Source organism: Phasianus colchicus, chromosome 1, assembly GCF_987193195.1.
Source record: "Phasianus colchicus chromosome 1, bPhaCol1.hap1.1, whole genome shotgun sequence".
Classification (NCBI taxonomy): domain Eukaryota; kingdom Metazoa; phylum Chordata; class Aves; order Galliformes; family Phasianidae; genus Phasianus; species Phasianus colchicus.
This window is the reverse complement of record NC_143436.1, coordinates 40316990-40329758: the sequence shown is the minus strand read 5'-3', so window position 1 is coordinate 40329758 and position 12769 is coordinate 40316990. Positions and strand designations below refer to the sequence as shown.

At 36.4% G+C, this 12769-nt stretch overlaps 1 protein-coding gene across 3 annotated transcripts in view; it reads left to right on the top strand.

Moving 5' to 3' along the window:
• Positions 1-12769, top strand: part of PPP1R12A (protein phosphatase 1 regulatory subunit 12A) — a 124297-nt gene that overhangs the window by 80551 nt on the left and 30977 nt on the right. The window contains exons 9-15 of one of the 3 annotated variants that reach the window (XM_090139175.1): positions 1206-1312; positions 4656-4772; positions 5125-5340; positions 6127-6221; positions 8969-9091; positions 11379-11540; positions 12052-12228. In XM_090139175.1, the coding sequence (XP_089995301.1) occupies positions 1206-1312; positions 4656-4772; positions 5125-5340; positions 6127-6221; positions 8969-9091; positions 11379-11540; positions 12052-12228 (997 nt within the window). The remainder of the gene's footprint in view (positions 1-1205; positions 1313-4655; positions 4773-5124; positions 5341-6126; positions 6222-8968; positions 9092-11378; positions 11541-12051; positions 12229-12769) is intronic. The other 2 variants (XM_031589664.2, XM_031589665.2) reach the window with 2 other exon arrangements.

The window sequence follows — 12769 nt, the reverse complement described above, 5'->3', positions numbered from 1 at the left end:
ATAATTTTTTCTGTATATTATTAAGCTGTATTATTTTCTTGCAAATTTCCAGATCCGTCTGTGCATCTGTAAAGCTTTTTCACTTTCTACTGTCAGCCTGCATTGCTCTGTGGAACGTTCCTCTTGTGTTTAAAAAGAGCTTTCTCTTAAGTGTAATTAGTCATGTAAGTTATTCACTGCTCAGTATTGAATGGGTAATGTAGAAATGAAGGCATGTTTATAGGAGGGGCAAAATCAGAGGAGACTGATCCCCTGTTGCTCAGCACTGCAGAAATAAGATGTAGCAAGAAATTCCAAAGAATTTACAGTTTGAATATGTGAAACAAATGAGGCGTAAGATTATGCAGCGCGAGCAAGTGCAGTGACAACAGTTGTGCAGTAACCCGGACATTATCTGTGTGTTTACTTAAGAGGAATTAAGGTATGCAGTGGAAGAAATACTGGGCCAGAAGGACAACCAGAAGAGGTTAGACTAGTCAGACAGTGAAACTTAGGTGGGAAAAACAAGAGACAAAGAAGGAAAAAAGCAAATTGAAGTCAGAGTTCTTGTTGTTTCTCAGAGGAACAGCAGGTTCCTGTCTCAGCTAAATTCTGCTGTCCATAGTCCCTGGCTGGATTCTCCATGCAGTCAAATATTTCTTCATACTCCGTATACACAGTTATCCAGGAATAAATGTTTTACTTTGAATTGGCATTTTCTATAGTTCAAGTTAACTATTATATGCCAGTGTACCTCCCACTGTTTAATTTTAGGGTCGTTAACCAAAGGCTAAAGTGTAGTCTGCCTAGAGAAGTTGTAGGACCTCAATCTCTGGGTGTTTTCAAGGCCTGACTCATCAAAGCCCTGAGCAGCCTGGGTTGTATGTAATGTTGACTCTGCAGGAGGTTGCATTAGGTGACCTGCTGAGCTCACTTTCAATCTGAACTAGTCTGTGATTCTGTCACTGCATCTCTGAGTCTTTCTGAATAAATGACAAAAATAAGTAAAATATTATATGCATGAATGTCATGGAAAAAAAGGTCAATTTAACTATGATACAGATTGAGAGGGATAGGGAAAATGCTGAGAAATAAATAATAAAGCACTGTTGGGAAAGTTGACCGTTACATTTGTTCAAAACAAGTTCAAGTCTTTGTTGTAGAAATAAGGGACTTATGAATGACAGATTAAAAATGAAAATGAAAATCTTGTATATGTTTTTCAGATAAGACCAAAACCTTGGCTAATGCAAATACCACAAGTACACAGTCAGCATCGATGACTGCTTCAGTAGCTGGAGGTCAGGGGACACCCACATCACCTCTTAAGAAGGTAAAATAAAGTACTTGTCTTGTGATTTTACACATCTGTTTTCCTGTGGAAGCGTACATTTTTTGTTTTGAAATTGAATTGAGTTATCCAGTGAGCTAATGAAAACATGCCAATTTATAATACTGTTTGTTTTTTTTCCTGCAGAAGCTATGTTCAATTTTCATAAATTTTGAAATTCGAATGAACAGTTTTGATTTGAAACAGGAATCCAGGAATCTGAAATATGTAGCTACAACATAGCTAAACACAAGACCCATTTAAAAAAGAAAAAATCTGTTGTACAGTAACTGGAATTCTTGTTTTTCTGAAGCTAAACTTAATCTCTCAAAAATCTTTTTTATGCCAGACTCCTCCTAAAGTTTTAGAACTGTTGGTCTTAAGGTAAGGGAGCCATGCACGACTAAGGTACTTTGGGGTCCTTAATAGCATTCAGCTAGAAGTTGAAAATTGATAAGCACAGAAATTTGAAATAATGTGTGAAGTAAGAAGTAGAAAGTATTGTAGGTTCCAACACTGATTTCAGTATGGTTAGGATCTAATGGAAGAACTGGAACATTGGGACTCATGATTTATTCAGTGCAAATAACCTCACCAGCACAAAAACACACCCAGCAAAGCCATACTACTTATAGGAAGCTTGATTTAAAAAATTGATTGGAACAAATCTGAATTTTGCTTGTCAAAGGAGAGGTATATATGACGAAGAAAAAGAACTACAGTCACAGTTATATACAGTCACAAGATGATATACAAGTCAAACATTTATACTATATGAGCAAACTGGATAGCAAGCTCGGAAGGCTTCCTTTGTTGTCTGTTAAAGGTTTTCTATGCATGTTGTAATCAAGGCTTAACCCTTTCCAGGTTCTTCTGGAAAGCTTGTTCAGGGGAAATAGTGACTGTGGTGCACTGAAGCCACAATAGAGGGAGAAGACAAATGGCAGGGGGAATACTATGTATTGTATTTTTCAGCTCCCTGGAGCTAATTGAAGTTGTGCTTTCATAGGCATAACAGAACTTAATGATAATTCATCTTAGAAAGTGTTGGTTAGGACTTAATGGTCCTGACATTGGAGTCCAAAGAAGGGCAAAAGCTGTTGAAGGGTCTGGAGCACAAGTCTTCTGAGAAGTAGCCAAGGGAACTGGGATTTTTTAGTCTGGAGAAGAAGTAGTTCAGGGAAGACCTCTGCTCTACACCGCTACCTGAAGGGAGGTTGTAGCAAAGGGGGGAGGGTTGGTCTCTTCTTCTAGGTAACTTGCAATAGCACAAGAGGTAATGACCTTAAGTTGTGCCAGAGGAGGTTCAGGTTGGATATTAGGAGAAATTTCTTCTCTGAAAGAGCGGTAATGCATTGGAACAGACTGCTTAAGGAGGTGGTGGAGTCAACATTCCTGAAGTGTTTAAGGACAGGGTAGATGTAGTACTTAGGGACATGGTTTAGTGGACATGGTGGTGACGGGTTGACGGTTGGACTTGATGATCTTAATGGTCTTTTCCAACATTGTTGATTCTGTGACTCTATGTAAAAGATCCAAGCAGTGCATTTTAAAATGCCCAATTGCATCATATTCTGTGATACTGTACAATATGGTTGCACCAGCCTTCCTGATCTTAAAAGCTGCTTTGTAAAAATCATCACAAGTGACTTCTGCAAGATTTCTCTTAAAAAAGAGATAAGAGCAGAAGGTAATTGTGGCCATGGCTTCCTGGTAGAAATGACTGCTGTTTCCCCACTCTGAGCCTTTGCGTCTGGTCAAACAGCTAGATTCCAGAGTGACCTTGTTATGTTTGTCGAAACACTTTGCACTGGCTCAGTTAGTAATTATGGTTCTCTGTCATGGCAGCTGCATTTGGTGTGCTCAAGAGCTGCACAGAACTTGAGCCACAAGTTTTCTATGCAAACTACAGCAAATGGGGAGCTGGGGGAGAGGGAAGACTGAGTAATTTCTGCTTTACTAAATGTGTGTAACTGTACAGAATGCAAACATATAACGTGAATTTAACTGCAAAGAGACAGTTCTACTTTATATGGTTTATTTTTTGAAGTCAGTTTAGTAATGCTAGCTGACAATTGTTCAGTTTAAGTGGTACAGTCTCCAGGCAGATTTTGTACCGGAATTCATATTCTAAGGTATCTGTCACTTCAGAAATCTTTGTTTTTCATGTCACAGTAAGTTTCCTAGCTTGTGCCTCCCAATCAAGTTATTTCATATTGCACAGAAGTATTACAAGCTATGTGATCTTCAGTGATAGGATATTAACAAATCATTACAAGCTTGGAACGTGGCTTCATATTCTAGAGTTGTACGATCAGTTAAGCAGAATTTTTCTGGCATGTGTTTAAATGATGATGTGTGAAAAAAAATTCAATGAGAAGTTAGTATGACTTTAAGCTAAGAACCTTTTGTAAATCATTAAGCATTTAGTATGTTCTGATTTAATTATGCAGTAATTAATGGCTTATCTTGTGTTTTTTTTGTTTTTTTGTCTAAAAGGTGAGAGGTGCAGGTTAAAAGTACACTGCAGTTGTCTTTCTAATATTTGATGTGAAAAACTCAGTGTCTTCTGTATTTCCAAAATAAATGCACATTTATATTGAGACTGATCATCTTGTAACATAGCATGCACTTGTGACCTGAAGAAGCTGTTGCAGCTCATGTCAGTGAATGAAAATGATTTCAGATTTTTTGACTGAAAAAAGGTAAAACTTGTGCAGATACAAGTTGCCTTGAACCTAATCATGCACCTGCCTTTTCAGGCTTGCAACATCTGTACCACTGTGGTTACCTTTCTGATTTTACACCATAGATGGCCAAACCGTGTGTTGCTCACAAGTGCTGCAGATGCAGTGTACTAAACTTGAATTTGGGTTTTCTTCAATCTCTGTGGCATTCAGTAATGCTGCATTCTGTCTGAGGATACTAAACTTAGGCAAGTGTGCAAAGAAAGGTATGGGATTTGATAGCTAAGTTAGCATATGATTAGATTAAGGGATATGAATGGAATATGAAAGAAGATAAGAAGGGTAATGCGTATGTTAGTGTGAATCTTGAAATATTCTCCAGTATACCACGATTTAGGCATGAACCTTGTTAGGTCTAGAAGCTGTGCTATCCTCTCTTCTGCAAACCATAATTCCATTACTGAATTAGCTGAACATATTGTGTTGTGTTTAATAAGAATCTGTTACTGAAGTTTTAATTATCTTACTGCTTTTAGGTATTTCATGGTGTAACGAAGAGCTACATGCCATAAACATAGGAACAAACTGTGTGCTTTTGGAACTACCTTTTGTTTCTATTTTCCTTTCTTTCATCTTTGTCTTGTCTCAATTGGCTTTAGTATGATTTCATTCCTCCTATCATGCCTGTCGTGGAGTCAGTAGATCCTGCATCATGGAGGCAGGGCTTGCGCAAAACTGGCATTGTTCTTGTGCCCAATAAGGGTGAAAAGGCAATGGTGAGGTTCTGGTGTGCACAGGCTTGTGTACAGGTTGCAAAATAACATGTTTAATCAAATGTTGATAGCAGATTTGCATGGTTTTAACTTTGTATCTCATGATCACTGTGTGTATTACAAAGTGTGAGTTTTTCCAAGCTAACTTTTAGAGGAGTAGTACTCCTTGACCTGGTTTATGTTTCTTATCTCATTAACTAATAAGAGAGAAGATTGCCTAGGTTGTCTCTCACCGCAACTCCCCCATGTATTCAGTACTTCTGTGATTATTAAACGTAGTTGTGTTCTCAAATCTCTACAAGGAGCATGAATTACTACAGTTAATGCAAATTAATAGCCTGTTTGTGTTTTATAGTTTCCAACATCTACAACCAAGGTTTCTCCCAAAGAAGAAGAAAGGAAAGATGAATCTCCTGCTTCGTGGAGGTTAGGTCTTCGAAAAACTGGTAGTTACGGTGCACTTGCAGAAATTACTGCTTCTAAGGAAGCTCAGAAAGAAAAGGACTCTGCAGGTGTTATACGTTCTGCTTCAAGTCCTAGACTTTCCTCTTCATTGGACAACAAAGAAAAGGTAATTGTTTTCAGAGTGAAACCAGTGTTTTTACCGCACATTTATTCTGTAGTAAAATCCAAGCTGTTAAATTATACAGCTGTTGTGTAATCTCTTTAAAAGTGCAGTATGCACCTTTACTGTCTTGTGACTTGGTACATAATTGTGGGACTTATCTCTTTTAGGGACTTGCACTGTCAGTAGTAGTTTTTTTTACAATTACAGAGATTTGAGGGTTGGCAGTTTTGGAATCACTTGGAGAATGATGTTGAAAGAATTTCTGAAAAAGAAAGCTCTCACTGAATTCTGTGGTCATTTTTTATTTATAAAATATTAATTGCATATTTAAACGCAAATATACTGTGGTGAAGGACTAATTTGGAACAGGTATCTGAACAACATATATTCCCTTTCAACCCAGGCCATTCTATTCATATATTCCCTTTCAACCCAGGCCATACTATGATTCTATGTTTCTTTTTCAAGTACAAATGTTTAAATCCATTCTCAGGAATAATACTAAGCTATAGTATATAAAAATACTAAAATAGTTTCTTTCAGTAAGTAGTTTCCTGCTTTCCAGTAATACAGCTCTAAATGAGAAACCAAGTCACTTGCATTACTACCATGAAATCACAAACAGTTTCCATTTCGTGTTTTAATCCTTAAGATATTTAACTGAAACTTAAAACTCGCTTGTATAATTGAGTCACAGTAAATACAAACGAAGTTGCTGCAATGGTGATTTTCCAGCTAACAGATAGTATAATCAATAATACTAACACATTAAAAATCTATGTCTTTCAGGAGAAAGATGGAAAAGGAACTAGACTTGCCTATGTTGCACCTACAATACCAAGACGACTGGCCAGTACCTCTGACATTGATGAAAAAGAAAACAGGTGACTCTTACGTTACTGCTAAATATTAAATTACGTGATTTTAGAGTGGCTGAAAAACATACAGATACGAAGATCATGCTAGTTCTTAGCATTAACCTTTTTCATAGATTATGCTGACCTGTAGGATAATTGAATTCTGAAAGGCTTTTTGTCATTTAAGTCATGATAATCCCTTTTAAAATCCACATTATTTTGTGGCAGGAGCAGTTCTGGGCATTGAGTTGTCATCTTGGGGGAGAAAATAAAATTAAATGCAAAATAGTAAGTTGTAGAATTCCATCTAAAGAAGGATACAGAAGGAATTTTACTGCTTTGTCTTAAACCATGGAGTGCTGACATTGGGTTCCATTATTACTTTTGCAGAAAAAAAGAAACCATCCTCTTTCCTACAGTACTTGATTAAAACCATATCATTCAGCACCAGCAGTTTACAGAAATCCTAGCAGTTCTTTTGTAACTTCCACTTCTGTCTTTCTTGTTTGACTGTTGGTCTTTCATCATCTTTTGGAGATGCTTAATCCTTTACTAGTATTTTTTTCTTTAGCTTTTGGTATAAAGTGAATAAAAAGTTTAGGTGCAGAGGCTTGTCACTTATTGGGATTCAGACTACTTCTATGACATACCTTGTGAGAATCTTCCCAGTTTTCACTTCTCTCCTTTCTTAAGATTCTACTTGGCTACTTTCTTGAGTTTTAATATAGAATGCTTAGTATAAAGCAGAGAAATCTCCTTAATGCCTTGTTTCTGTCAGATTGTATCTAGACAGCCAAATTTTGAATAACTTAAAAGCAGAAGCATCTCTCATTGATACAAATATGCTACTGTAATCATTGTATCTAAAGCTGACTAACCTGTTTTTGAAGTGGAGTATTTCTGTTGATATACTTGAGAATAGCTCAGGTGAGAGCAAGCGCAAGATGCATTGTTTTTTCTTATGTTTGTGGAATACTGTTGGCTAAGTTCAGTCTCTGAGTGACAAATTCTGTTCTGAAACAGGTATTCCAGATCTCATGCTCCCTTAAAGTTCACCGTACTATGTTGTCATCTGTTGTGTTACTTGACCATTTTTTCAAATTTGTATTTCTGTTAGCACTGCAGTTTGGGGTTTCTATTGTCAGTCTCTGAGAGTACTATATTCTTATTTGAGGTTGAATTTATTAGTTCTGATTTGATTATAACAGATTGTTCTTATTTCAAGTTTTATTCTTTTGCGATTTTCTCAAATACTCTCACTATTCAAAAATGTCTTGGCAAGATGATACCTTAAGTTTGGGATAGATATTTAATTGCAATCATATTTCTTCTAAACTTTGATTGATTGTCAAAAATAGATTAAATTTTGGTGCAGTGTTGAGGTATATTTGTCTCCTTGGTATACCAGTCTTAACTATCATGACTTATTCACAGACCAAGTTCTGAAAGTGCTTACCAGCTTTGTCATGTTTCTCCTGATATGCTTGACCAGAGATCAGCAATGTCATTAGACCTGGTGTTGACTGAACAGTTGACCTGAGAACTTTCTATATTCCTTGATGTACAAGTGATAAAGCATGGTTTTAGGCCATCTTTTTTAGGCACCTGTACCTCGCCTAGTGTATGTTATGACGGACAATTCAACTTACTTAAAGTCATGAAAGAATTTTGACACTTAGTCTGACCTCTCTTACATGTGGGATTTAACTGTCTGCCCTACAGGTGCATTAATTAATTACTAAGAGTTCTGCCTTGTCCCAAATCTCTATCCTTGTTGCTTAGCTTAATGTCTTGTTCTTGTTCCACCTGTCTGAACAACTGCTTGTCTAGATAATAGATGATGTAATGCAATCCATCTTACTTCCTTCTGTGCCTAATCGAAAGGACTTCCAGATTTTCAAGATTTATCTCAGCTGGGCCTTTATGGTGCTTGAAGTGGTCTGTATTGACTAGAATTTGATTCTTTTCTGTATGCTAGCATACATTTTTGTGCAAAAGGATATATTTGGAATAGAAGCTGAAGTCCAAAGGTATCTTGAACATAAAACACATCTTGAAGGATTTTACTTTCACTCACATATGATTGTCTTTTGTACTTTTGTGCAAGATGTTTCTTTCTTCCATCTGAACTTCAAACCTCGTGTTTTTGTTAGAAGCTTTTGATAGAAGTTCAAATTCTTGTATCTCTGCATCAGTCTTAAGAGTTTTTCCAAGAAGATTTTTGCTAGGCTATTTCTTGATGCTATAAACTGCAACAATAGAGTAGAAATTCTTTATGACTAAAGTAATGTCAGCTAGTGATATATGGCAGGCCACTCAGGAATGGCTACTGCAGGCCTATTTACACTAGTGTAAGTATCGTGAGTTCTAACATGCATAATCTCATGAAATCAGCTTCTAAAACAAGTAGTTTTCCCTTGGTGGCACTGAATTGTCTCAGCCAATAAAGAAGCATCTTGCTCCTTTTTAGAGTGAAACAAAGCCAGCACTGGTCACAGATAAAAGCTGACGTTTGACTTCTTTAACAGTTTTTCTTCTGATACTTCTTTTCAATTCAATTTCAAACAGTGTTAATATGGATGTTATTTTTTGACAGAAATTTGAAAATTATTGTGAATAACAGGTCATTTTATTCTTTTTCTCTACAGTTATGTTTATTTTAAGTGTGTTTTCCACACACAATTTTTTCATCTTTAACTTAAAAATCATTTGCAACTCTCATCAAAACCAACTTGCTTTAATGTGAATTTGCTAAAACAAAATCTTATTTACAGGGACTCGTCTGCTAGCTCAATACGTAGTGGCAGTTCCTATGCAAGGAGAAAATGGGAGGAAGATGTCAAGAAAAACAGTTTGAATGAAGGTCCTACATCCTTAAACACAAGTTATCAAAGAAGGTGTGGGATTTTCTCTTGTCTTTCTTTGATCAAATGAGATTTCAGATTGAAAAAAAAAATCATTTCTGAATCCTTTATTTGAACAATCATACCTTAAAATATAATAAAATGGTGTTCATAGTAATTGCAAAGTATGTACTGAAGGCATACTATTTTCACCAGCTTAGAGCATTAGATCAAATGCCACATAGGTTGCTCTGAAAGAAATGCCTCCTATTTATTTCCATGAAAACAACAGCAGTTACAAAGAGCACAATAACACTATTCAGTAGAGCAAATTATCAGCTACAAGACATTATTTTTTAGGGTAGCCACCACCATTAGCTATACATCTTTGCCAGTGATGAACAAGAGCCTGCATGCCATGCTCATAAAAATTTGCACCAGCGGAGGTAAACAGTGTTGCTGTTGCCACTGCTGAAGTGCACCACCCACTGCCTCACTGTGCTCACATCCACTGCTTGGTCTCCATTAACATTCAGAAGCATTGATGAGTGTCAATGGATGCCATTTTTTCTGCATGGAGAAAACCATCTTTGCCACATCTTTGCTTCAGACTGCCCTTCTGCTGCCATCAGTCACACAGCAACAACATGGAATGGGATATTGGTGGGAAGGTTCCACCTCTCCTTTCATACCACCAACATCTGCCACTAATGTTGTGGGCCAGCGGAATAAAATAGTAGGTATTACTTTTGGAGCAGCCCTCGTATACAAAGTTATATGCTTTCTTTTTCATATTGTTTATTTTGAGGTTCTTTTGACTCTTTCCAGATTTTTTTAGTAGCCAGAGATAACAGTTTTAACTGCAGGAGCAGAAGCAGTTCTCCCTCATATCTGAAAAGAGAAGTGTTGAATTCTGTTTTTACATGAAGATGTCAGAGGTCTTGGGCTGCTGTCCATAGCAGTAGATTATAGCCACACCTACTTTAAGTACTACCATAATAGAGTGTGTATGTAAAACTAAAACTAAGTGGTGATGGATATGAAAATAATTTCCACTTGTACACAGTTCCTATCTCACAGGATTATTTTGGAAGAGATCGTATCCAGCAGTTATATACGTGATTAACTTTACTCCACTGTGTAGTTTCAGTGGCAGATATTTAAGTGAAATTCATTTATTTTAATGGAGTGAACAATAAATATCTAAGCAAATAGATCAAAAAGAAGAGTTTGACATTCAGGTAGCTATGTTATGTACTTGTATGTGCTGGTGATGTAAGTGGTGACAGATGCTTAACTTCTTTCTTTCAGTTGTGCCATTGATGTTTTTAGTGGCGTGCAGTCAGTCTGTTTCATACAGCATAATACATCTTCTGTCTTCATTAACCTCTAATCTTAAAATTATAACAAAGTTTTCTTAACTTTGAGTTTAGGAAAACTGTTGCACAGATTTCATGTTCTGGAGGTGAAATATTAACCATTTGGTTTATGAAAACAGTCTTTGCATGTTAATCTTCATCAGTTTTAATGTTCCAGACTTCAAATGCAATGTGCTCATCACTTCTGTATGATATGTAGTGCTTTCACTATAGATTCTCTTAGTTTTTCTTGTACAGATATTTTTTCCTTTTTCATTTTAGACTTGATAGCAACAGAAAGAAAGATCAGCAGAAGAATGACAAATAGCCATCTTTCCTTGCCTTTTGTACTTAGTAATGTGATGTTCTGTCTTAACTGTCTTAACTTGTAGAGTTAACATATGAAGATATCCTACTTCATAATGCAAAGTATGTTCAGCCAGAACTAATGGATAAAAATGTGGAAACTGCTGCCATCTTTAAAACTAGAAGAGAAAGGGAAAAACATAAGTGGGAGATTAATTAAGAGTTTTGTTCTTTGCTTGTTTGTTTTAAAAAAAACACACATTTAAACTTTTGAAAATTGTTAGAGGAGTGGTATTGATTACGTTTTTTTTTCTAGCAAGCTGTGAAAAAATCTATATTTTCAATTTAAAATGGAACATGGGGGACTCTGTGTCAATATTTCAGTAGATGCAGTCAAGACAGTAACACATAAACCAGTGAAATGTCATTCCTTATCTTCTCTTCCTGTGGAGAAATGGTCAGGTCTGTTGCCTTCACAAGCCATAAGTTAAAAGTCATACTCCATGAAATAATGAAGAAAATCGCTTTGGAAAAATGCTTTCCTTCCCAGAAAGACTCAACTGGGACACAGAGTGGTCAGGCAGGAGTTTAATGGATTATTCACAGCTTTGTGATATTTTCTGAACAAAGAAAGATAAGTAATACAAATGTGTGAATTGTAAATGTCTCTCCTTCAGTGGCTCCTTTGGTAGAAGACAAGATGATTTGATTAGTTCTAATGTTCCAAGTACTGCATCAACAGTTACCTCTTCTGCTGGTCTTCAGAAAACACTGCCTACCAGCGCAAACACTACTACAAAGAGTACAACGGGTTCAACTTCAGCAGGTGTACAAAGCAGGTAGTGCCACCAGTGTACTTTTTACTGTTGTTTTTTTTTTGTCAGGTCTACTGTGTGCTTATGTACGTGCATGCGTTCTTGTTTAGTAGATCCTGGGGCTCTGGATTTTTTCACTTTCCTGTTCAATTTCTCTTATTTTTATACAATTTGGTTCAAATTGTGAATGGCTTTCTACTGTAAAGTGACAGCCATAGAATCATAGAATCATAGAATGGATCAGGTTGGAAAAGACCTGAAAGATCATCGAGTCCAACCGCAACCTGCCATGTTGATCTAAAAGAATAAATCCAATATTAGAAGGGTGAAGAGTTCAACTGTTGTGAACTTTTCATTTCCTAATTAAATCAATTTAATAGCTCAAGTTGAGCTTTCACCATAGAGACATTTCTCAGACTGCTTTTTTAAAAAATCCATCCCTCAATTTACATGTTATTAGTTGTTTAGTAAAGTGCTTTCATTGTTTAGCTGTTTCCTTTTCTCTTTTTTTGTGTTGCTACTTGTTATGCTGTAGTACCTCAAATCGTTTGTGGGCTGAGGATAGTACTGAGAAAGAAAAGGACAGTGTTCCTACAGCAGTGACGGTTCCTGTTGCACCATCTGTTGTAAATGCTGCGGCCACTACCACAGCCATGACTACAGCTACTTCTGGCACTGTGTCCTCAACATCAGAGGTCAGGGAGAGACGGAGGTGTGTAAAGGTCCTACGAGTAATATTGCTCTTGTACAAAAGTAATCTTATTTTCTTATTTAAAGGAATGTGTTGCTTACCTCAATTTGGGATAGTACAATACGAAAAGCGGGGAGTGGTGTTTGCTTGCTGTTCATTGAAACAACTAGCAACGTGCCTCAGTTTATCTGAGAACTTAGTACTGGTGGATCTCATCCGTGAAACTTCACAGTTCAATTCTGTTTATTTTTTATTGTCTTTGGGTTCTCATTTGATATGCAGTAATTATTTATTTGCATTTTTTGTTAATAGATTACATAGATTTTCTTAAAAATACCATAATGGAGCTACATTAAAAACACTGAATTAAAAAAAAAAAACAAGCAGTAATTTCTTACTTCAAGTACACTGCTGCTTTTTGAGCTATCGTGTCAAAGGCACTATGCTGACAAGTTACTGTGTGGCATTTTTTTTACCCACTTCTGCCTGACACTACTGAGAAAGGAGTATTTAACTTCATTCATTTCATCCCATCATTTAGGATCTTTTCCATTTGAAACAT